Here is a 25,891-nt window from a genome sequence, read left to right as displayed (position 1 = left end):
CTCTGTCCAGATAACTGAGACTCTTGCCCATGCCCTAAGCATTGACCATCTTCATTAATAATGGATCACTGAGGCCAAAAACTTAGCAAAATTGATTTAAAAAAAGAAGATTGTGCATTTATACAAATAAAAAGAATATCCAGTGCTATAATAGTCAAGGCTACAAATTTGGAAGAGATAAAACCTCATGCGTCAGGGTTTAAGCCAATCTTTAAATACAGGGGAGTAGGAGACCACCTAAAATGCAAGGTAGATTATCCCACAACTCTTTAATGCAATTTCTTACACAGTCCTCTGAAACACCTGATCCTTGTCACCGTCAGCCATAGGATATTGGACTGATCACAAGTCTGATCCATATGTTAATTCCTATGTCCTTACTACAACTTGTGGGTAGTGGGGAAGTTGAAGACTACATTACCCATCTCCATTTCATTCAAAAAAATAGCCTTCCATAATTTCCATGCCCACTCCAACCATGTCAGTTCTCCTTTACTTGAACCCCTCCCTTCATTTCCCCTTGCTTTCCAATCAGATGCAGGCTTCTCTTCTTCAAGGCCCCCTCAATACAACATCCTGGACTACTTCTGTGACCAAGCCCCTTATCACATCTCTATACTTGTGCTCCACCACCAACTATAACGGTCTTGATATACAATTAATCTCCTCTCCCGCCACCACAATCATTTTCACACCATTCTCCCTATGCCAGCCTGTCAAGACACCCCCTCTTTCAAACATCTCCCTGAATACTTCCATGTGCTGCATTGTGCACAAGTAAAGAAAAAGAAAAACATTATGAAGACTTTAATTTTGTTGACTCTGTACTGATGAGGCAATGGACCAATTATCATCATTATAGGCAGCTCAGTTTTATATTGGACAGCTGTCTGAGATCACTAACACTAAAAACCTTTCTGACTCTGTATAATACTTTGGTTCTTGCCTCTCAAAAAAAAAACAACCTGTTACTACATTGTCAAACAGGTGATGATCAACACTAGTATATAAATAACCACAACTACCAATCTACAATTGTAGTACTAACAACATAACAGATTCATAGTTTATTTAATCTAAGATAATATACAGTATAACTCAAAGACAGACCTAGGGTTCTTGAAATACTGAAAGCCCATCTGGTAACTGACCTGCCCTTTTCCCTAGCGAGGCATAATTTTAATTAAGCCACTTACCTGTGCATGTAACGAGTTTGTGAATAAGTGACCACCTAATGGCCCCATTTTCTATTAGAGAAACAAAACTGGGAATATTAAAAATCCCCAAAATTAATTCTGATAATAGGATTGAAAGCAGAAAAATTAACTAGCATCCTGGGAATGAATATATATATACATACACGCATACACACAATAAAATTGCAGTGGCAGGATGGGTGCAAAAGGTGGTGACAGAGCAGATTTACTAAAACTTCAATTAAGGAACTGAACTAGAAAGCCTTGGCCCTGGTCTACACTGAATAATGTAGGTGAAGTCGATGTACTCAGATCGACTTACTGTAGTGTCTTCATGTGGTGAGTCGCCTGCTGCCACTCCATCGACTCTGCTTGCGCCTTTTGCGGCGCTGGAGTACAAGAGTCAACGGGAGAGTGCTCAGGGGTCGATTTATCGCATCTAGGCTAGACACGATAAATCAATCCCCGCTAGATTGATCGCTACCCACCGGTGGGTAGTGGAGACATACCTTTAAGTGCAGTTCCTAATTGTTTCTTATAGCTGGGGACTACTTCAGAATAGCCCAGTGTGCGCATTTAAACAGAGTAGATGCAAAAATTAGATTGAGAAGGATATAAAGCCATCTGATATAACATGAATTTGGATATAACATGGTAAAGCAGTGCTCCAGCGGGGAGGGGCTGTGCACTCTGGTGGATCAAAGCAAGTTCAAATAACATGGTTTCACCTATAATGCGGTAAGATTTTTTAGCTCCCAAGGACAGCGTTATATTGAGGTAGAGGCATATGTTATTTTGAAGCATGGATGTGAGTAGATTTAAATGACTGCACCCCCAAATGGTTACATTCCTCCAGAAATAGACCAGCTTTAGTTCTCCATGTACATAGGGCATATAATCTAAGCAAAGTTAATATACTTTTCAACCTTAAAACAGGTCTTGGGAAAGACTGCATATAGCACACTGAAGAATTTACATAGGTGAAAATGAAGTGGCATGCAGTTTCTGGTTGCAAAAGTACCCTGTAACTTTCAAGGTTTTGTTTTAATGCAAAGTGTTCTTGAAAACACCATTAACTTTAAGGCCTGAGTAATCCCATCTAATACTCTTCTATTACCTCTATGGTAAATGAATGCCTTGAAGTTTCCTCTAATGGAAGCATTTTTCACTTCGACTGAGAACTGTATCAGCCATGCATAGCATATTGTAAGCCTTTAGGTTCATTTGGTTTTCCCCTCAGAGTTGGATTATTTATTAGAAAGAATTCTGAACCAACCTGAGCCTCCCTCTGCCAGGTACTTGTCTTTTGCATAAATGACAGAATCCAGCATAGACTCAAAGAGAAGGAAATAGCCCTGGAAAGGGGAAAAAAGATAGTTTAGAAAGAATTGTTTTCTATATCTACAAATCAATGCAAATATTTGTTATTACACCAGTACATCATCTCCTCCTATTGATTCACTAGAGAACTTTCAGGCCCCAAAGGTTATATGATAAAGTTATTAGCAACTAAATATAAAGGCTTAGAAGAGAAGAGCTATCTAGGTTCTAATATGCTCCCCATGACCAGAGTATGAGTGTCTTACAAAAAATTAATGTTTTTCCTCAATTTTGATTTTGCTATAGTATTTCTACAGCAATATTCTAGTTACATAGACGAGCATCATACATTTCTCTAATGGCTAAAAGACCTGCTAAATTAGAAGTTATATACATTTACTATTCCATGCACACTAATTACACCAATTACATTACACCTGTAATGTACAACTACAAAAGTGTTTCTAAATTAATGTATTTTGATTAAGTTTCAGGCAACACAGGTATACTTGTGTATTTAAATTACTTTCTAAATAGGATTCCCAAAGAAATTTTGGAACTAGCCAATGGAACTAGACATGGATTAGAAATCAGAAATCAGATCTGTTGAACTTCAGGAGCGATGAACTGTATGTGTTGATTTGACTGTACAGTAGTTCAAAATTAATACAAGACAGGAAAACTCCTTTCCACTTAAAATGACTATCAAAGAGATAAACACCAAAAAGAAAATGTTTATATTATTTAGCATCTCTAACTTGGTGGTATTCTGTATTCTTGGTGGTATATCTTGGACAATACGCACAAAACCTTCCCCCGCACTCCAGAGATACCTGGATGTGCTATAATCCATGAATTTATAACAGGATTCCATACCAACAACATTGCATATCAGCACACACATTTACAGGAAATAATTTGGTTAGAACTTTGAGTGATGGGTAAATTCTGTTTATTTCTTTTGATAAATATTTAAGGTTTATATTTGTTTAAGACTAATTGCTAAACTCTAATTGTTTGAAACATATTACGCACATTTTTTTTCAAAAACGTCAAGTCAATTGTTTTTTCCATGCAATACCAATGCCAACAGAAAGACTGTATTAGAGGAATCAGATGATTTAAATACAATAGCATTTCAGTAGTCACAGCATGTTTTATAGTACGTGTAAATAACCATTGTTCTACAAACTGGCCTAGTGCCCATTACGCCACAGTCCTTGTATTTTATGGCTTACAGAATGGCCCTTATCTTCACTACTATTATACATTTCATCTACATTTGTTTTTATACTTCTGAAGCAACTGAGAAAAAAAGTTAACACCGATTTTGTATTTTCATTTGGAAGTCCTCACTCCCACTCTATTTAAAACAAAGTTTATCGATACAACTGGACCTGTGCCAGTAATTGAACTTTCACGTGGAAAACCACACGACTAAAGCACATCAAACACTTCTGGTAGGGTATTGCAAGAGCCTGATCTATAAAATGTTATCTGCATTTCCAGAAAGGAAAATGTTCTATGCAGGGGAAAAAACAGACCACAGAAAAACTTATTACAAAAATTCTGCACTTCAGACTCCAATTGCATAGTTTAATATATTGTTTGTTCCGACATGAAAGCATTTATCATTTTCTACACAAGAAAAAAATTGAAGAATAAACCAACTGGCTTTTGCAGATGGTATGCATTTTCAAATGAAAACTAACAACTCAGAAAATATTGTTCGTAAGTGTGCATCACTTACATTGGATACTCCTGCAATTATCACCAAGTAATACCACATTTAAGTATAATTATAACTAAAGTACCACTAGCCAACAGCATGCAACACTGAGTAAAAAACTATTAGACAAGCAAACTCTATCATTGCTGAATCTACTAGAGAATTAAAACTGTCCTCTGGGATGCTCTGTTTCGTCTGCTCCACTTATATTCTTATAGGACATGTCTTAGCATACACTTATTTCTGCATTTTTACCACTAACCATATATTAAAGATCTCTACAGTCAATAGCCTATTATAATTCCCCCAGAAGTTGGCACACAATAGAACAACATTAAAGCCAGGAAATGCAGAGTTAACAACAGAGTTCCTTTTTAAATTCAACCTGCTAGGTGCTGGATGTTGCTAATACATGGGGCAGGCAAAAATCACCTGCTATAACTAAGAAAGAGAGGCAAATTGAGGATGACAACAGTACTTAAAATCTCTCAGACTGAGGGTACGTCTACACTATGGGATTATTCTGATTTTACATAAACCGGTTTTGTAAAACAGACTGTATAAAGTCGAATGCACGCGGCCACACTAGGCACATTAATTCGGCGGTGTGCATCCATGGTCCGAGGCTAGCGTCGATTTCTGGAGCATTGCACTGTGGGTAGCTATCCCATAGCTATCCCATAGTTCCTGCAGTCTCCCCTTGGAATTCTGGGTTGAGATCCCAATGCCTGATGGGGCAAAAATCATTGACGTGGGTGGTTCTGCGTACAGCCTCACCCCTCCCTCCCTGAAAGCAGCAGACAACCATTTCGCGCCTTTTTTCCTGGGTGAACTGTGCAGAGGTCATACCATGGCAAGCATGGACCCTGCTCAGATCAATACCGCAAACGTGGACGTTGTAAACACCTCGCGCATTCTTGTGCAGTCTATGAACCGAGACCTGCAAAGCCAGGCAAGGAGGCGGCGGCGACGAGAGTGATGAGGACATGGACACAGAATTCTCTCAAACCATGGGCCCCTGCGCTTTGGAGATCCTGCTGGTAATGGGGCAGGTTCTAGCTACTGAACGCCAATTTTGGGCCCAGGAAACAAGCACATACTGGTAGGACCGCATAGTTTTGCACGTGTGGGACGATTCGCAGTGGCTGCGAAACTTTCACATGCGTAAGGGCTCTTTCATGGAATTTTGTGACTTGCTTTCCCCTGCCCTAAAACGCCATAATACCAAGATGAGAGCAGCCCTCACAGTGGAGAAGAGAGTGGCAATAGCCCTCTGGAAGCTTGCAACGCCAGACAGCTACCGGTCAGTCGGGAATCAATTTGGAGTGGGAAAATCTACTGTGGGGGCTGCTGTGATGCAAGTAGCCAAAGCAATCATTAAGCTGCTGCTACCAAAGGTTGTGACTCTGGGAAACATGCAGGTCATAGTGGATGGCTTTGCAGCAATGGGATTCCCTAACTGTGGCGGGGCGATAGATGGAACCCATATCCCTATCTTGGCACTGGAGCACCAGGGCACCCAGTACATAAACCGCAAGGGGTACTTTTCAGTGGTGCAGCAAGCACTGGTGGACCACAAGGCACGTTTCACCAACATCCACGTGGAATGGCCAGGAAGGGTTCATGACGCTCACGACTTCAGGAACACTACTCTGTTTAAACGGCTGCAGCAGGGAATTACTTCCCAGACCAGAAAACAACAGCTGGGGATGTTGAAATGCCTGTAGTTATCCTGGGGGACCCAGCATACCCCTTGATGCCATGGCTCATGAAGCCATATACAGGCAGCCTGGACAGTAGTCAGGAGCTGTTCAACTACAGGCTGAGCAAGTGCAGAATGGTGGTAGAATGTGCATTTGGCCAATTAAAGGCGTGCTGGTGCACATTACTGACTAGCTCAGACTCCAGCCAAACCAATGTCCCCTTTATTATTGCTGCTTGCTGTGTGCTCCACAATCTGTGTGAGAGTAAGGGGGAGACCTTCATGGCGGGGTGGGAGGCTGAGGCAAATCACCTGGCCGCTGATTACGCACAGCCAGACACCAGGGTGATTAAAAGAGCACACCAGGAAGCGGTGCGCATCAGAGAAGCTTTGAAAATGAGTTTCATCACGGGCCAGGGTACGGCGTAACTGTTGTGTTTGTTTCCCCTTGATGAACCCCCCACCCTTGATTGACTCATTCCCTGTAAGCAACCCACCCTCCCCCTTCTATTACAGCTTGCTTAAGGAAATAAAGTCACCATCGTTTAAAAAGCATGTATTCTTTATTAAAAAGTCATTATAAAAAGAGGGAGAGAAATGACAAGGTATCCTGGATGTAGTTTGGGAGGAGGATAGGAGAGAAGGAAAAGGCTACTAAAAACATTTCAATGTAATGACAGCGTTTTGGTTGGGCTATCCATGGGGGCGGAGTGGGCGGGTGCATGAAGCCTTCCCCCACATGTTCTTACACGTCTGGGTGAGGAAGATATGGAACATGGTGAGTGGTGAGGGTGGTTACACACGGGCTGCAGCGGCACTCTGTGACCCCCGCTGCTCTTCCTGAAGCTCCACCAGACGTTGGAGGATATCAGTTTGATCACACAGCAGCCCCAGCGTTGCATCCCGCCACAGCATATCTTCCTGCCTACACCTCTGATCTTCTTGGCGCCACCTCTCAACTCGAGCGTCCCTCCTGTCCTCACGTTCACTGGCATCTTTCCTGTAATTTGATACCACGTTCTTCCACTCATTCAGATGAGCTCTTTCATTGTGGGTCACTTCCATGATTTCCAAGAACATTTCGTCTCGCATCTTCTTTTTCCTCCGCCTTATCTGAGATAGCCTTCGGGATGGAGCAGGGAGACTTCAAAAATGTGCAGCTGCATGAGGGAGGGAAAAAAGGGAGAGAAGTATTGAAAAAGATACATTTTACAGAACAATGGTTATACTCTTTCACAGTGAACAACATTATTCACCTTACATAGCACATGTGATTTCACTACAAGGTCGCATTTTGCATCTTAATATTGAGTGCCTGCGGCTCTGGTGTTACAGATCTCACAGACGCAGGCCCAGGCATCAGAATTCAGTTTGCATGTGGCCATGGTAAGCCATTGTCTTTCGGCTTCTGCAGCCTTCATATACACAGTGCCCTCCTTTCCCAAAAACCAAGCAAATCCCGTTCAGTGATACGTCTTTCCTTTAACATGCAGCAGCAGAAGCCACCTCCCCCCCGCTCCAATTCTGTGGGATGATCGCTTTACCCCTCTCCCCACCACATGGCTGGTATCATGGAAGATCACTGCTCATCACCCCCCTTGTTGCCCCCCTCCCCCACCACGTGGCTGGTAGCAGGGAAGATTCCTGATAGCCAAACGCGAAAAAGCTCAGCGCTATTTCCCTCCCCCCACTTGGCTACGTGCAAGGAAGAATTTCTTTTAAGCAACAGGCAAACAGCCCAGTAGGAATGGTCATCTCTGTCCCCTTACTTAAATTCCTGAATTTCAACCAGGTTACCATGAACGATATCACTCTCCTGAGGACAACACAGCGAGATAAAGAAAGGATGTTTCTTGAATGCCAGCAAACACCAGGACCATATGCAGCTATGCTTTGTCATGCAATGATACCCGATTACTTGCTACATGCATGGCGTGGTAAAGTGTCCTACCATGGTGGACGGAACAAGGCTGCCTTGCCCAGAAACCTTCTGCAAAGGCTTTTGGAGTACCTCCAGGAGCGCTTCATGGAGATGTCCCTGGAGGATTTCCGCTCCATCCCCAGACATGTTAACAAATGTTTCCAGTAACTTTACTGGCCACGAATGCATCCCAAGCCCTCATGGCAAATCAATCATTAAAAAACGCTTGCTTTTAAACCATGCTTTATATTTACAAAGGTACACTCACCAGAGGTCGCTTCCATGGCTTCACTGTCTGGGCTAGTGGCTTGGGAGGGCTGGGAGGATAATTCCGTCTCGGTCACAAAAAGCTCCTGACTGTTGGGGCTAACGGAGTGCTGTGTGCTCTCTGCAAGGTCGTCCTCCTCTTCCTCCTCCTCTTCATCTTCCCCCTCCGCAGAATCCTTAGACATGGTTGAGATTACAACCCCCACCTCAGAATCCATGGCGCAGCCCCCTAAAATTGCATGCAGCTCAGTGTAGAAGCGGTATGTTTTTGGCCCTGACCCGGACTTTCTGTTTGCTTCTTTGATTTTCTGGTAGGCTTGTCTGAGCTCCTTAACTTTCACTCTGCACTGCACTGAGTCCCTGGTGCGGCCTTTCTCCATCACAGCCTTGGAAATTTTCTCAAATATTTTCTCATTTTGTCTTTTGGAATGGAGTTCTGTTAGCACAGAATCCTCTCCCCATATAGCGATCAGATCCAGTACCTCCCGTGCGGTCCATGCTGGAGCTCTTTTTCTGTTCTCAGGAGACTGCATTGCTACCTGTGCTGATGAGTTCTGCATGGTCACCTGTGCTGATCAGAGCTCCACGCTGGCCAAACAGGAAATGAAATTCAAAAGTTCGCAGGGCTTTTCCTGTCTACCTGGCCATTGCACCCGAGTTCAGATTGCTGTCCAGAGCGGTCACAGTGGTGCACTGTGGGATACCGCCCGGAGGCCAATACCGTCAATTTGCAGCCACACTAACTCTAACCCGATATGGTAATACCAATTTTAGCGCTACTCCTCTCGTCGGGGAGAAGTACAGAAACTGATTTAAATAGGGCCTCGTAGTGTGGACGGGTGCGGCGTTAAATCGGTTTAACGCTGCTAAAATCAGTTTAAACACGTAGTGTGGACCAGGCCTCAAAAGGAAATTTCCATCACCACACACAGCAGCTCTGAATCCTTTCATACAGTTTGCATAAATATAGCCAATACCTGCCAAATACAGATTTTGAGTAGAATATAGGCAGTTTAGTTTCCATCAATTCCTTTATTTCAGCAATTCCTACAGGATGCATGGTGGCAGTTCATAGTTTTACAGAAAATGACACAAAATAAAGTAAGTTCATCAAATACTAACCAACTTTAATTCTGATGGGCTCTCATTCCAGAGCATCCTGAACTAAAAGAGACCAAGGCCAACTGAGTGTTCAAAACCAGGCTCCATTACTATGTGCTAAGCAATCAATCTTACTTGATGTGACAGGTAGTTACTCAAGGTACATCTACACAGGAGAAAAGAAAAAAAAAAAACATGGCTGGCCCAGGTCAGCTGAGTAGGACTTGAGCCCTGCCTGAAAAATTGCTGTGTAGACATTCAGGCTCTGGGATCCTGTTCAGGCCAAGGATCCCAGAACTCAGGCACCAGCCCAACCCCGAAGATCTACACAGCAACTGTTTTTAGCCCAGCAGGCCACGCCAGAGTCAGCTGATCTGGGCCAGCCATGGCCGTGCTGCGGGTCTTCTCTCTCTGTAGATGTACCCTCAAGGAACCACGTCTCAGACATTCCAGGGCCTTTAAAGAGGACAAAAATTAAAACCACACACACACACACACAATGATACAGAGATTAACACAAGCACATTTACACCAACCTACAGCACTCAGGAGTTGAATAGCTTAATTTTGCATTAGTCGGAGCTCCAGAAGTAACTAATGGTAAAACATACTGGAGATCATCAGAGGGGGAACAAATTGTTGTGAGGACCTCAGTAGAGAAGGCTAAATCATTCTCATCATTCCTATAACAATGGCTTACCACTGTACTGTAACCTAGAAATTCAGAAGCAGTGACTGATGTAGTAGGACCTTGTGGCTATAGGTTATTCCAATACATACTGGAATATTTACCTATACCAAGAAGAGCTGGATTGTGAGATCCACAAATAGTAACTTAACTTCCTATAATTGCCCAACAACTGAGCTGATAATACTAATTTACTTTTAGCCATCAACTGGTGTTCAGCCATAACAAGATCAGCATTTTCTATGCTATAAAAAGACATCCAGGCAAGGCCGAAATGTTTTTTAAGTCTATAAATGCAAAGTAGAGAATGATTTTTTAAGAGCTCTTGAATGAATGAAGAGATTACCTGGAGTTTCCAATAATGACCCCACAAAAATGTTATTGATACTCATGTCAGTCAAAAGGTTAAAGTCATTCAGTGATACAGAGACACTAGATACCTGGTTTGTTTTCACACAATTTGATCATAACATTTGTCAAGTATTAGGTATTTTCTTCTCTAGTTCTGCTTCCTCCACTAATTTGTTGGCACCAATAGGAAATCATTGCCTTTATGTCATTAAACCACAAGAAGGGTATAAAAATCCCAACAATATGTCCCAGGATGAATACTATTCTCAATGATGAAGACAGCCCAAAAGTTAGCTAGTATCACTCTTACTTAACATTAAGGGATTCAATATACAATAGTAACGTTAAGTATCATTCTATGCATTTACCCTTGCATAAGGTAAATATAAACATTTTGTTAACTTTTGCACAATGGTTAAAGGCTGAACTGCACCAGCGATGGAGGTGTTCCTATATTTACAACAAACCAGGGAAGGGGAGGAATGTGCTTCACCTCCTCTTCAAGAAAAGAGAAGGATATGCACTCATTACTTTACCCCATCTTTGCAGTTACAAAAATAAAATATAGTTAATTTAGCAACAGACATTCCATTTCTTTTGGCAAAGAACGAGCCCAGGTTCTAGCAATATATATATTTAAATTAATCATTCAAACATACTTTAGGAATAGTTCACTTGATTTTAGTTATAACACCCAAATTCTCAATTTTGATTTAGTTTGGAATATTGAAGACTAATGCTCTAACATTTAATATAGGAGCCAGAGTGAGTGAGGTCATGCTCACATGTGCCTTCATAAAAACCACACTACTCAATTTTTTTTGAAGTTCTAAAATAGATGTTAGCAGCTAGCTTTAAGTTTCAATGTTATGGATTAATTCTTTATAAAATTTCTTCTATGCCTGCCATCTGCAGTGATAGACAAGAAGGGTGAGACAATAGTTTTTTATTGGACCAGTCCAATAAAAAGATATTGCCTCACCCACTGTGTCTCTCTAATATCCTAGGATCGACAGGGCAACAACACTGTATTCATGTTATCTACAACGTTTACTAATCTAGTCTAAATGATAAGGCTGGATGATAAATATCCCTTATCAGCAACACAATCAGATTTTAGTAAACACCACTGTCCTTTCTTTGACCTTTCCACTGTGGCTCTGCTGGCTTTATCTAATCCCTATGTTCTCCCCAATGCAATATAACAACCTGGTAAGTTACTGGAAACTGTCCTTGGTACTGAATCAAGTCATTTATTACCAATATCAGAACTCTTCGCTCTATGTGCTGTGCTCATCTGCAGTGTAATTTAGAATGTAATTTCACAGGCTACTGCCTCACCTGTAGGGGTGCCATCTGGAAAGAGAATTATACCTGACATTTTCTCCCATGATGCTCTGGGACATTCTTGCTTCCACACTGACAATGTTCAAGTTTAAAAAAAAAAACAAAACACCAAACAAACCAAAAAAAAACCAAAAAAAACCCAAAAAACTTGCATTAGCACCTTCAAAAATAATTACTGCAAAGGGATCTGTACTGCACAAATCTGTGAGTAGAATATTAATGAGTCAGTCTTGCTAGCGGCTGAACTAACAGACATAAAAATGACATGTTCTCTGTAAAAAGACCAAACTGAATACACAGAACACTTTAAATCCTGTGCTGTGGAATTAAGCGTTTCTCTCTTACAAAGCTTACCATTCTTCCACTAAACAATCAATAGTTAAAACAAATTACCAAGGTTCTTTTCCTTTCTTTACGCTTTACAATCATAAGTGATGAGACATTTCTCCAGCTGCCAAAAAGCAATAAAAATAGATAAACAGTTCTATGCATTAAATTCAAAGAAGGTTAAATCAGCAGACTGGCCCGAGTGATGAACAAAAATGTTGCTAAAAATTGGGCACATTCCTTTAAAGCAAAGTTACAAAAGGTCAGTTCTATGCAAAGAGACCCTGCTACAGAAATTGTCTGCAGACATTAATACAAATTGTTAGTTACTGACATTAACAAAAAACTCTTTTGTCAAATTTTTAAATACAGTATGAGAGGAGAGATTTACTTCAACAGTTTCACAAAACTCTTGCCAGTTGAATAGCATACATTACTACATATTAGTTTCCTTCTCTATTAGTCCATGAAATGCAATACCCTGTAGTCTGTCATAGTCACTGAAAAATAAAGGAGTTTTCCTTAAATTGTTAAATTCTGAAGACGGACTAAAATCAAAAGTACAGAAAATATGGTGTATATAGTTTCAGATCAACACCTAGCAATTTAGGCATGTTCTCATCACTAAAGGGAAGTAAATGATTAATTTCTTTGGATACAATAGGAAACATAGTTCTTGCAATAAAAAAGGTATAGCAGTACACCTATTTAGCTATATACAGAGCTGAAATATTCTGTTAAATGTATTTCTACGATGTGACAAATGACAATATCCTGCAACAATGTCGACAAATCATATGGAATTAAGATAAGCTTTGCTGAATAAACGTTATATCTTTGGGATCTACTGGATTAAAAATGTAATTGTAAATTGTTCTTGTGGAACTGTGTGCAACTCCTGTAGGCAATTGACTAATATAATCTCTGGGAAGAATAAGGTTTTTTTGGGACAATACACATGAAGTGGATTTCCTAGGAAATACTTGCAACCCCCTACCTACAAACTCAGCCTTTAAAGCTTTGCTGTGGGGGGTGAGAGTGGGCAGCTGATCATCAGTTATATGATAACAGTTTAAAGGCGCAGTCTGGATTCTCCAAGGACCAAACAGACAAAGAGAGAACGTTTAAACAAACAGCTTGGGTTTAACATGACTCAGGGCCTTCTTCCTGATCCAGGAAACAAACAGGGCCTTTGGTCTATGGACGGGCCCAATCCTTAGCAAATGGTTGGAAGGCCTAAGCTTATTGAGGCCTCATAAAACTGGGTGCTAGTTCTGAGCTGAGGCTGTGATGAACTTGTGATCACAAAAGAGACCCCTTTGGAGGACTCACCTGCCAGAGGCCCATGTTGGAGACAACGTGGGGTGGCGAGAGGGAAAGAGGAGGAAAGGGGGAACTCTGGTAAACTTATTAACATGCATGTAGATTCTTTGGTTTTTATTGTTTTCTCTGGAATGCTTTTTCCTTAAGAATAAACGACGTTTCCTTAGGAAGTGCTCTAACTTATAACTGTGGCAATTACACTGCATACTGCTTCTCAGGGGAGAAGCAAGTAGCTATATTTAGAATCATAGAATTATAGATTCTTAGGGTTGGAAGGCAGACTGTCTTTTGCTGGGAACACAGCAAAGGCAGGAAACCGCTCAGCCTGGAAATAATCCATCAGGGTGAAGAGAGGTGTGGGTCGCCACTCAAGAAAGGCAACAGCTGCGGAGCTGAACGCCTGAGAGCAGCTGCCCTTGCTGAACCACTATGGGGAAATACAGCTGCAGCGGCCCTGAAATATGACATTTATAAAACGGGTTGATAACTTGTTCAGTAAAGAGTAGGACCCAAGATGGAGGGAAAGAAGAACTGAACAACCTAGTTTGGCAGCCACTTGAATAACCACTATAATAATATTCTGTTACCTGATTAGGATTTGTGGTAGTAGCAAACTGAGAACATAGGAAATGCTCTACCAGACCAGACCACTAGTCCATCTAGTCTAATACCCTGCCTCCAATAGACGTTAGTATCCAACATTCCAGATGAAAACAAGAAATCCTGCAGAATGCAGTTACAGAATAATTTGTCCATAAAAATCTCTTCCTTCCTCCTCCCCCCCCCACCCCCAATTAGAGTTTGTCTTATTTCTTTAAGCAAGAAGATTTTTAACTATCAAGATAAATTCCCAAATATGAGGCCTGTTAGACTGTGGAGTAAGGTACAAGGTGGAATAAACTCGACAGGAAATTGTATCTGATAATCTACAGAACAATATTGCACTGGCAGGTACACAAACAGGACAATCAGTCTCTCAATTTTCTAGTTAAAGAAAGACTGATTTGCAGATTTTATTAAATTGCTCTTTATAACTATTTCACGGGGAACAAATAAATGCAAAACAAAGCTGTGGCACATTTAAATGAGGAAGAATAAGCTGTACAGGAACTTCATCACATAGTCTGCAGCATCTCCCATTCTCCTAACACGTTATTAACATGGCCTTCACACTACTTGAAATTAATGATATTATGCAAGTTAATTCAAAAATGCACCAGGGAAACAATATTTATACTCACAGCAAACTCATACTTCAAAAAAAAAAACAAAAAAAACAGTGATTTTATTAGCATTCACATCTTGCTGTGTCCTTAAGAAAGTGTAATATTGAACAGATAGAAAAAGAGCCAAACTGAAGATTTTAAAGTAGAAATTGGATACGCAGTATTGGATGTGGGCTGAAATCATATTTTCATACAACCTTACAGGAATCAATGTGTTCAGCATTTAAATAACTTCTCTTCACAATGTAATAAACTGAAAAAAATTCAAGTCTAGTTCAAAATATAGTTTACGATTTCTCAGAGAAAATATTTAAAGGTTGTGTTATTGCTGGCAAAATTATAAGCTCTTACTTCCAAAGTTTAATGAAGTCATCACAAAATTAACTTTAAGTACTACTGTATGTGGTAAATAATATTAAAAAGCACCAAACTATTTAAGCTAATAAAAATGATTTTTTAAAAATAATGTACAGCTATAAAACGTGTTCGTTCTCTAGCTCCCACCACCAGTAGGGAGTAATAAATGTTATTTGCATCTCATTGCAACCCTTCCCTCCTCACTAAAATGATGAGCTTCAGACTTGACTATGGTACATGTATAGTAATAACTATAAGGAAAAATTGACAAGATTTTCCTTCAAACATCAGCTATTCTAATAAGTGAAGGATTAAAAGACAGGAATTTGGGGTTTTATATCTGGCTCTGTAAAGGATTCACTGTTTTAACTTGGAGGTATGGAGAGGTTGTGACTTATCCATCTACCCACATGTAAAAAGAGCATAACAGTCTCAGAAATACTGGAGGTTTCATTCAACTGTAAAATCCTTTTCGGAAAAAGAATTACAAATGTTTTTCAAGTGATAATAATATTCCAGGTTCCTTTTCAGATCCAAAAATGTAATTAAAATTCATTCAGGCTCAAATGAGGAAGGGAGGGAATAACTAAAGAATAAAAACCCCCAAAACAGGAAAGATAAACAGGTTTAAATGTGAGACAACATTTTGGAAGAGGAGTATTTTGCCATGAACCACTAGTGCAACATGGTATTTTCTTTCAGTTACCTGCACTGATTCTCTCTACAAGCAGCATATAAAATCTGCAAATATGCCAAAAGGTGTTTCATGTTTGCAATAAAATACCCACCACCCTAATTTTTGTGTAGGGCATGTCTGATTCAATTTAACTATAGAACTTGCATCAGCACTTCATATAGTGGCTCTTGTTTCACAGTTAAGTACCATATGTAGAATTACTCTAATTGATGTAAGACATCACTGCCTCTTAAAAATCTTTATCTCCAGGGAAAGGGCATAAACATGATCCTGCCTGCAACAAGCTATTTTGCACACAATACCTGATGATAATGCAGTATTCAGAGCAAGATTCTGAACTTCCGCTTAAATCTGGTATAATAAACAAAACTTGACACCCATAGTGATTTATATCCTTGAAGCACTGTACATACACAAATGCACAAAGAAAATCCTCTACTTCGTAACCATTTGCAGACTGCCAATGGACTATATATGAGCACTGTTTGTTTTAGCGGCATCTCGATACAGAATACAAGAGTAAGTGGGAATTAATTTAAGAACTACATTTTGAATAAAGTGATCTGATCAGTCTGCCTGTAGAATATCTATGACAAAGGCAACAAATTAAATATACTGGTCATGGTTTTGGTTTTTTTAAGGGTTGGATAATTGTGTGGCCAGTAATAATTATAATTCTCTAAACTAAGGTTTTCTATACTTCAGAACACAAGGTAACTGAAGGGCATTATAGCAGGTTCATCCTTCTCTAACACCACAAGTACAATGCCAGAGGTAAGGCACCTCTGCATACAAGACCAGTGGTCTAATTTGGCAGAGAAAATCTTATGTTCCTACATTCACAGTCACTTAAAACCTGGAGGTCTGGCAACCACAACATTTGCTTACTTAGAATCCCTACAACCACTGCTATTCTAAAGCAGCTTATTTTTATTAAACTACTCCAAAACACTGAACATTGCCAACTCTTTGTTCATTAAAGGCGCAACCTTAAATCATGGCCCTGCTTTATGCGGAAAGATAGATAAGCCTTTTAATTCCATGTATGCTGGCTATGGAAGCATCTAACTGTTTGAGGACATTGCAGCTCTTCAGGGAGAGTTGTATGTTTTGTTCATTCTGCAGAGTTTTTCCCCATACTAGGACTTCACCTATAAATAGGGCTAAAAGGATAATTGCAGAACCGTAAGACAACAGATCAGTTTCCTCCAATACTTTGCCAACTTGTGTGGAAAAGAGGAGGGGTCATTACTTGGTCACTATCGTCTTGCTCTAAACCATGTTGATCATTATGGTGGGGTGGTCCTCTGCTCCAAATGCCCAGACAAGAAATCCCTGATTTGGGCTGCAAGGCCAACCAGTCTCTCCATTAAACACACAGCTGGGGAGGAATCTTGGCCGGGAACCTCCTACTGAGTTAGCTCCAGTCTTTCGCATTATGCCTTTCGATACACACGACATGGAAGGGTAGCTCCCAACTGACCACACTTTTTTATATCTTCAGAGTAATTTACAAGCTAGTTTTAATGGAGAACAGAAACAAACCGGTGTCTTAGTTACATTTTGGACTTAAGAGGTAAGATGTACATTTTAGTCCTTCAGTTTTACCAACAGTGCATTCAGTCTCTGGCACAGAGGAGGACTGGCTTTGCTATTTATCAACATCCCCTGCCTGCTAGCCAGCCAAGAAACACAAATAAAATTCGCAGAAGAGACAAACTGCTCATTCATCCTACCTCTAAGCTTGATGAGGATGATAAGTAGAGCAGAAAGCACGAAACCTTTGTTTTAGGCACACAAAATGAGACACCCACAAAATGCAACGTACCACCGGCTCTACCTTCCTCCATAGTTCTGTTAAGGGAAATGTAATCCAACCAGTCTGCTACAATATCTTATCTGCTAAATAAGAGCAGCGATATCTTTGCCAGTGAATGTTTTCAAAGAATGGAACGCTGACAATTAAAAACTAGCATGGTCTAAACTCAACAATGTTGCCTGCATATCTTCACTAGTCTCAATTTTTCATTTTTGTATCTATGTATGATTATTTCCATTCCCCTTCCAATAGCTCCACTGGAGTATAGAACTTAAATGGCTAAGTGAGAAAAATAGTTTAAGGAGGCAGCCAGCTTGGAAGCTATGTAGTTGTGCCGTGCTATATAAGATCTGCAGTTTCTAAACAAAAATGAAAATTCTCAGTAGACTGGGAATGTTACCAAGGCAATAGTAAAACATGGAAGATGTTGTAGAGTGTAATATGTCACTACGCAGGATTGACCAGCAATGTTGTTACAATGTTATTACTAGTGCAAATAAAAAAAGTGCTCATCCATTTGTCATTTTTTTAAAAAAAAAATTCAAGTGATACTGCACCTACCCACCCAAGATGGTAAGGTATTTTTTATTCTCCCATCAAAAAGTTATTTGCTTATGGTGAGAATTTTTGCAAAAAAACTGCTAGTTCAATCTTGTAGTCCCACAAAAGACCATCAGTTCCCTGTCATGTAGGGCTGAAGTGTGAATCCACATGTGGCAGTATCCTTACGATAAACTGAATTTATCATCTCTCTAACCATCTCACTTGCACCTTTGGCCACTAAACCATCTCCTCCTGGCCTTGGACTCTATGAATCTGCTAGAGCTACTTCTGTATTCCAAATCTAAGCAATTCAAGTAGTCACCTTTTAAAACATCCAGGGGAAACCCTTCCTGTCACCTCACACCAGTAAATTCACATCCCCCATGCAAGAATAAGTTAGACTAATTCGAGGACAGGTAATAATTTGAACTGGCATCTGTGGAAGTCTATGATCCAACACCTCATGACCCACAAAGGTTAGAAATAAGAACTTTAGACTCTTGGAAAGGTGAAGAGTCCCAGCTTTTTATTATGCATATCATTTGCTGTTCATTCTAGAAGGTCAAAAGGGCATTTGAATCTTTACTCCTCCCCTGCCCCCCAAAAAAACAATACGGTGTATATAAAGCCAAGAGATTTCCCCATTTTATCAGCTACAATTTTATCTCCCTCAGAGACCTGGACAGATTGAGGTAACTGACTTTACAGATGAAAAGTATGAAAGATCTACCAATATACATTTTTTAAATTCTAAAATAATGCTTTGTAAACCACAAGACATATGCAAGTTTGCTTGAGGTTTAGAATCGTGTAATGAAACACTAAATCTTTATACCACACTTTATTCTGTATATGTCACATCTCTTCCAAAAACCACTCAGAAGCATAAGAGGGGGAATTCATTTGTTACTATTAACCTCATTCTTCCTCCACTTTCCCTTCTATTGTTTATCAGTCTGTTAGTTTTCTGGAATAAATTTGCTGCACAAAGCTTAATCTAAATCTGTTTTCCTAATGTCTGTATGGTGCATTATACAACAGTGCCATAATTCTAACAAAGGCCTTGGGAGCTACCACCATATAAATAACATTTTTAAAATCTGTACTGGTATTTTTCATATCACTGTAAAAAGAAATTATTTTAAAAAACTGAGTGTGTGTGTGTGTCTGACTAAGTATTATGGAAACCATTTCTATTGACTTTGCTGCAGTGTAGACATACTCTAAGATGCTTTTGGAATTTCCACAGTTGGTGTCTACCACTAGATAATTACAGAAAAATTAATGTAATGCCATCCAAACAGCAAGTATTTATACTGTCAAAAGTAACCAAAGTGGCTAACTTGAGCCTGGGAGCTTTACTAATTTAGTTAGCATGTGATGAAACCCAAGTATCACACTGTTATAAAACTGCATGAAATATTTGAAACTAAAGGCAGTACAACTCAAAACACTTGCATATTTCCAACTCTGAGCTACTTAATGCAAATGATATGGAAGTCAATGCAGTTAGAGCCAAGAGTACATTTGCAAATGCAATAAGAAGCTAGTTAATCTTTGCTAAGTGCTGACTGTATGAAAAATTAGACATGATACCTGTCCCAAAAAGATTGTAAAACATACGTTTTGTCTCATTTGTCTATGGAGAACACCAGACAACTAAGGAACTGCAAATCTGCAGATATCTACATCCATGGGCCATGTCTGTGGATCGCGGATGGATGCAGACCCAAATTTTACATCTAGAGCCCCGCAAATCTGCAGATATCTGCTTTACCTCTGCGGACCACGTCTGCGGATCATGGATGGGATGCGGATACAAATTTTGTGATATCAATTTAAAATTTAAACCACTTGGCGGGGAGGGAGTGCATTTAACAATGCAATCTAATGCTTACCAATGTAGTTTTATATTTCCACAGATGCTCAAAAAGATTAGCTACACTACATAACTATGTATAAGCAAGATGATGATGTTTCAAGATCATGGCAAAGCTCAATTTTTTTAAATGGACTTTCTACATGAAACCTATGTTATAAGACTTTACCCATGAGTTTTTGAAACATCATGCCATACAGTCACAAACTACACAAGCCTCAAGCTGCAAATTCAATATAGATGGTGAGCTGTATCAGACACAGTACACTACAAAAAGGCAATATAACTGTGCTTTAAAAATCTTCAATTGGGACAACCCAGAAAACAGGTGTTAGTAATTATCAGGTATTTCTGGTGCCAGATATTGAGGACCATTTTCTCCACCTTTCCTAGTGACAGAAGTTCTCCTTCAGGCAAGACAGATTTCAAAATTCAATTGAACAGTCTAGACTGAAAAAAAATCAGGATTATTTTTGTAAAACTGATTTTGATAATGCTTTTGCTTAAAAAAAATAAGTCTTTTACACTACATTTAGTTATTTGTGCATCTTACCATCCACTCAGACATAATAATGTCCACTTTCTCAACAGGCAAATCAACTTCTTCAATTCTTCCTTTGACGAGGGTAATCGTATCTTCAAGATTATTCAGCCTGCAAGTTACAATTTCACAATATCAGTCATATTAGATGACTCCTTAATGTTAACTCACCATGGAGGTTTTAATAATAACGTAGAAGACCTATTCTGAATGTTTACATTTTTCATGTTCTCCTTTCTAAGGGGTAAAACATTCTTCTCTACTATGCAGTAAAGAACCTGTAGTAGAGTAAGAGTTCAGCAAACGTAGTGCTTACTGCTTGGAAATTTGACCTCTAATCTTCCTCTTTTGAGTCATCTTTCAAAATAGCAAAGAGCGTACTAAAAGTTCCAAAAACTCTATCAGGCAAGTGACAAGTAAAAGATGGTGGTCAGCAGAAGATCAATAGGGGTATCCCTGAAGCACTGTGCATACGAAGTTGTTGGCCTCAAAGCACAGGAAAAAATAAAATGCAATACGTCTCCCCCTTCTTTTCAGTTGTAGGTTCCCAATTCTTCTCTGACCTCCCTGAATAAACCTAGAGTGTTGTGAGGCGTGCACGCTAATGAGTGATGAAAATTAACTCCCTCACAAAGCTATTTTAACAAAAACAAATTGCGTGCAAGCAAAACCACCTGCAAAGTAACTGAGAGCAACTGCTCTCCATAGATCAATAATATCATTCTACAATAAAGGCATTTTCTTCATTGTGCTTTCTGCAACAGTGTTATCTGCAATGTTTAATAACTGCAGTATTCCGATATTACCCTATGCACAATTTATAGTAGAAACATGTTCAGTACAAAAGGTATTCTTTGCCATGTTGCTGCAGTTTTCTGAATAAAAACACATTGCCATTTAAGTGCTAAACAACTTGAGTTATAATATTTCCAGTCTCCGTAGTGCACCATATCAATCTTTCTTGCATGTGCATTATCACGACAGCTAATGTTATAGAGGACAGAATAATTATTTGCACCAGAGAAATTTATTTCTCCACAATTCTTATCTCTGCCCCTTTTCTGGATATCTTACTCCTACAATCTCTCTATGCCTCACTTTCAGTGAAACCCAGTAATCTCATTAAAAACTTAATCTAGAGGACAACAGCAGAGACAACATGAGGGAGAAATGGAAACGATGACGGGCTATGTGAACATTTGAATGAGGGGGCAATTAAATATTGACCAAACCTCAGAATCCTCTGTTGAAATATTTTGAGAATTTACAGCACCAAGGGCAATAATAGTGATAAAAAGAATTGTTTCTGCCGCTAAATATGCACTAAAAGAAGTTAGAATTAAGTTTGATAAATGAGAAATTTTAAATAGATCAACGAATCTGAGCAGCAGTTAGCTATAGAAATCTAGCCAAAGCAAAGGTCAAAATATACATAGGAGGAACAGTAAATTGAAAAAGTGGAAATTCATTATATCCATTACTTATGTGAAGTGCAATACAGTAGTAAAAAGTGATTTAGCAACTACACTATAGAAAAATGCAAGAATCTCATTTGTCAGGTCAATTTTTGTTTTTTACTCTACAGTGACAACTTCAAATCATGCTTCACACTAGCAAGTCATTGGACAGCTATTAGGTATTCAGGACAAGGCCAGAAGCACAGTTAGTTAACTCAGGAGTCTTTTATGTGGTGATGCAGATAGTTACCTGACTCAGAACCCTAATTTTCATCATGATTAATTCACCTCATTTTTACCCTGATTTTTCACCATGACTTTCAACTTAAGTCAGTTATACCCTAGTCACTGACCTCTTCCACATGCTACTAATTCAGCATATATATGAGTAACTGTACTTCCTGGGGGGCAGATGTACTTGAAGTCATGACTGAGACATAGGTGACAGGCTTGCTCACAACATAGGAATTGCATTACTCCTCTTGCATTACTCGTAACCTTGTCATTTTATGATATTACAATAAACATTCATCACATTATGATGAACTTGACAGTTACACCCTTTATGAAAAGTACTAACTTATAACAAGGCTGTCATAAATTGCTTGAATGCAAATAGGAGAAATAAAACAGTTTTACAGAAGAAGTAACCAAACATATAGCTGTAACCAAGGGATCAGCCACTCTTCCCACCAGCTTCTCCTGACACATTACTTCTCATTTCATTAGTTCCATGTTTCTCATGCTCCCACTCTTCATATCGCGAAGTCCTCAACTTCCAAGGGTCACCGTCCTCCCTGTTCCATCACAACAGCCTACTTTTACACATGGCCACATACATCCTAGTGAAACTGGAAGCAATACTTTGTTCCTGGTGACTTTGCAGTGTTTTGTTTTTTTTTAAACAAAGGTTTTGCTGACACTAACGAAAATTAATGTTAGCAACATAATAATGTTCCCCTCCAGTTAGTAAGAAAACAGATAGAGGACAATTAGTCTGATTTTGTATATTTAAGAGAGGAACAAAATGCAGCAAGTAATAAGTGGACATTTTGTAACGTGCGATACAAAAGGAAGACTCCATTAAAGTCTATTACAGACAACCAATTTGTAGCAAGCCAATAGTATAGCTCTCGACAGCAGACTTATAAAGCTAAGACACCCTCTTAACTATGACATCAATTGATATATTCTTATATAACTAAGTCAGCAAAGTGAATTTTATAAACCCTCTTTAAAACTCTTTAAAAGCGTAAAATAAGCTAAAGCATGAAAAGTCTTCATTTTTAAGGACCAACAAGGACTTGAACCATGAAAGACAATTACAAAACATAGAATATAAAATTAAATTGGACTGCTTTGATTAATTAGAATGGATCAGAAATTGTAACAATAACTTAATGTGATGTGGCTCTTACCTTACACTAAGATTTGTTACCTAAAATTTACCTAAAATTTCCCACCATTGATACCACTGGTGGAGCTACTAGTGGAAGCACTAGAATAGAAAAGGCACTGGTGGTTGCTTTCCATTTATCCTCACCAAAAGACATGCACTCAGTCTCAGCCAAGGCTGGTTAAAAGGGAAGATTTTTAAAGACATGAGCAGATCTGACCACTGATCACTAACAGCAGTAGCTTTAACCACTAAAAGTCACTTAAGTTACAGCATAACAATTTCAGAACTTTTCCTACCTAATGATGTCCATTGCCTGATAAACAATTTCAGACTGGTCAACTCCAATCACCTTCTTCGCACCTGCTTTGGCAGCAAACATGGAGAGTATTCCAGTCCCACAGCCAACATCCAAAACCACCTGAAACAAAGAAGATAGCATTTACTCTCTTAGTTCATTTTCCTTCCAATCACCATAAAGCTTTTCTTTATCTCTGCTGAAACTATAACCTAACAGGAGGAATTAAACTGTTCAAATAACGTCAGTCCCAAAATCCAACCATGACCCAATCATCCATTACAACTGAAGAGAAGTTAAAAGCGTCACCATACAAAAGGAGTACCTCTGAAGAGCCAGGTAAACATGGCAGATTGATTTCATCTTCAGATAGAGCTATTCATGAGTCATAACATTTACATGCAATTATTTGGGCATGCGACACTAGAACTACTAAAAAAACTTAACATGGGAAAGTTGCATAACTAGGATGGACAGAAAATTAGAGACTAGAGCAGGGGTGGGCAACCTATGGTACGCGTGCCAAAGATGGCACGTGAGCCATTTTTTAATGGCACGTGACTGCCTGCTGGGACTCTGCGTGCCATTAAAAATCCTGCTGACGCGACAAGCTGCAGGGTCCACGCTCCCTGGCCGGAGTGTCTGGCCGAGCGCAGCAAGCCGCCGGCCCCTCCTCCGCCTTCCCTTGGAGCCCTGCCGCCGCCGCGCGTGCAGGGCTCTGGGGCCCGGGCTGCGTACTCTCGCGGGGCAGCATTTGCGGCCGTGGGGAGGGAGATGCTCCCCGCTTATCCGGAGCCCTGTTGCCATGCGCGCAGCACTCTGAGGGGCGGAGCAGGGCTGCGTGCGTGCGCACATGGAGGCAGGGCTCCACATGAGCGCGGAGTCTCATGGTAAGGGGTCTGGGGCCGGGGGTTGGGTAAGGGGTGGGGGCAGTCAAGGGACAGGCAGCAGGGTGGGTGGGATCCTGGGGGGAGTGTTTCGGGGTGGAAGTCTCTGGAGGGGGCAGTCAGGGAACAATGGGGGTTGGATGGGGCATGGGAGTCCCAGGGTCTGTTAGGGGGTGGAGGGTGGATAGGGGTCATGGCAGTCAGGGGACAGGGAGCAAGGAGGGTCAGGCAGGCAGTTAGAGTGGGGGGAGGTCTCTGGAGGGTGTGGTCAGGAGACAAGGAGCTGGGGAGGTTGTTCTGGGGAACCTGTCAGGAGGCAGGGGTGTGGAGAGGGTCTGGGCAAGCAGGGAGCAGGGTGGGGTTGTATGGGTCCAGAGTTCTGGGGGGGTCCTGTCAGGGGGCAGGGAGCGGTTGGATGGGACAGGAGAGTCCAGGGGGTTCTGTCTGGGTGCGGGTGTGTGTATAAGGGTTGGGGCAGTCAGGGGACAGGTAGGGAGTAGGGTCCTAGGGGAGCAATCAGGGGACAAAGGACTGGGAGGCTTAGACAGGGGGTGGGGTCCCAGGAGGGGGTAGTCGGGACAAGGAGCAGAGGGGAGGTTGAGGGTTCGGGGGGGGCAGTCACCCAGCCTTCTGCCCTGAGCCCTGACCGCCCCCCCCCCACACCCAGTCCTCTGCCTTGAGCCCTGCACCCCTACACACACCCAAGGCCCCTGCCCTGAGCCCTGTACCACCCAGCCCTCTGTTGACTCCTTCACCCCCCACCCATCACCCCAGCCCTGACTCTGGCAGCCCCACACATACCCAGCCCCCCTACCCTGACACTTGCACCCCCCACATCCCATGCACCCCGCACATCCCCAGCCTGAGCACCAAACGAGAGCTCCTGCACCCCTACTCACATTACCACCTGCACCGCTCACACCAAATGGGAGCTGCCCAGGTACAGTGCTCCCACACTCAAACCTCCTGCCCCAATCCTAAGCCCCCTCCCTCATTTTAGCTCCTGGCCAGACCCTTCACCCCCAGCCCTGTGCTCAGTCCACTCCCACCCTCAGCTCAGTGCAGAGAGAGGAAGAGAATGGGCCAGAACCAGGAAGAATGTAAGTACCCACTGTATGTGGGCAGGGCCAGGACCCCAGATCGGCAGCGGGATCCCGGCTGGCAGGAGCCAGCGGATGGAACCCCTGAGCGGCAGTGCGCTGAGCCGCTCAGCCCGCGGCCAGTCTGGGGTCCCGGCTGCTGGCCCCGCACAGCCCACTGCCGGCCTGGGGTTCTGGCTGCCAGACCCTTCCCAGTTGGGGTCCCGGCCACAGGCCCCACTCAGCCCACTTTCGGCCTAGGTGAACAGAACCCCAGACCAGCAGCAGGCTGAGCGGGCCGGTGGCGTAAGATCAACATTTTAATTTAATTTTAAATGAAGCTTCTTAAACATTTTGAAAACCTTGTTTATTTTACAATACAACAATAGTTTAGTTATATAATATATAGACTTGCAGAGAGAGACCTTCTAAAAAACATT

General features: G+C 41.0%; 1 protein-coding gene across 4 annotated transcripts in view; it reads right to left on the bottom strand.

Annotated features, from left to right (window-relative positions):
• Positions 1 to 25,891, bottom strand: part of PRMT3 (protein arginine methyltransferase 3) — a 123,371-nt gene that overhangs the window by 49,646 nt on the left and 47,834 nt on the right. For all 4 annotated transcript variants that reach the window (XM_030560160.1, XM_030560163.1, XM_030560159.1 and 1 more), the window contains 3 exons: positions 23,487 to 23,608; positions 20,347 to 20,446; positions 2,473 to 2,551 (listed from right to left, as the gene is read on the bottom strand). In XM_030560160.1, the coding sequence (XP_030416020.1) occupies positions 2,473 to 2,551; positions 20,347 to 20,446; positions 23,487 to 23,608 (301 nt within the window). The remainder of the gene's footprint in view (positions 1 to 2,472; positions 2,552 to 20,346; positions 20,447 to 23,486; positions 23,609 to 25,891) is intronic.

This window comes from Gopherus evgoodei, chromosome 4 (assembly GCF_007399415.2).
Source record: "Gopherus evgoodei ecotype Sinaloan lineage chromosome 4, rGopEvg1_v1.p, whole genome shotgun sequence".
Classification (NCBI taxonomy): Eukaryota; Metazoa; Chordata; order Testudines; family Testudinidae; genus Gopherus; species Gopherus evgoodei.
The sequence above is the reverse complement of the archived record's forward strand: the minus strand, read 5'-3'. Positions and strand labels throughout refer to the sequence as shown.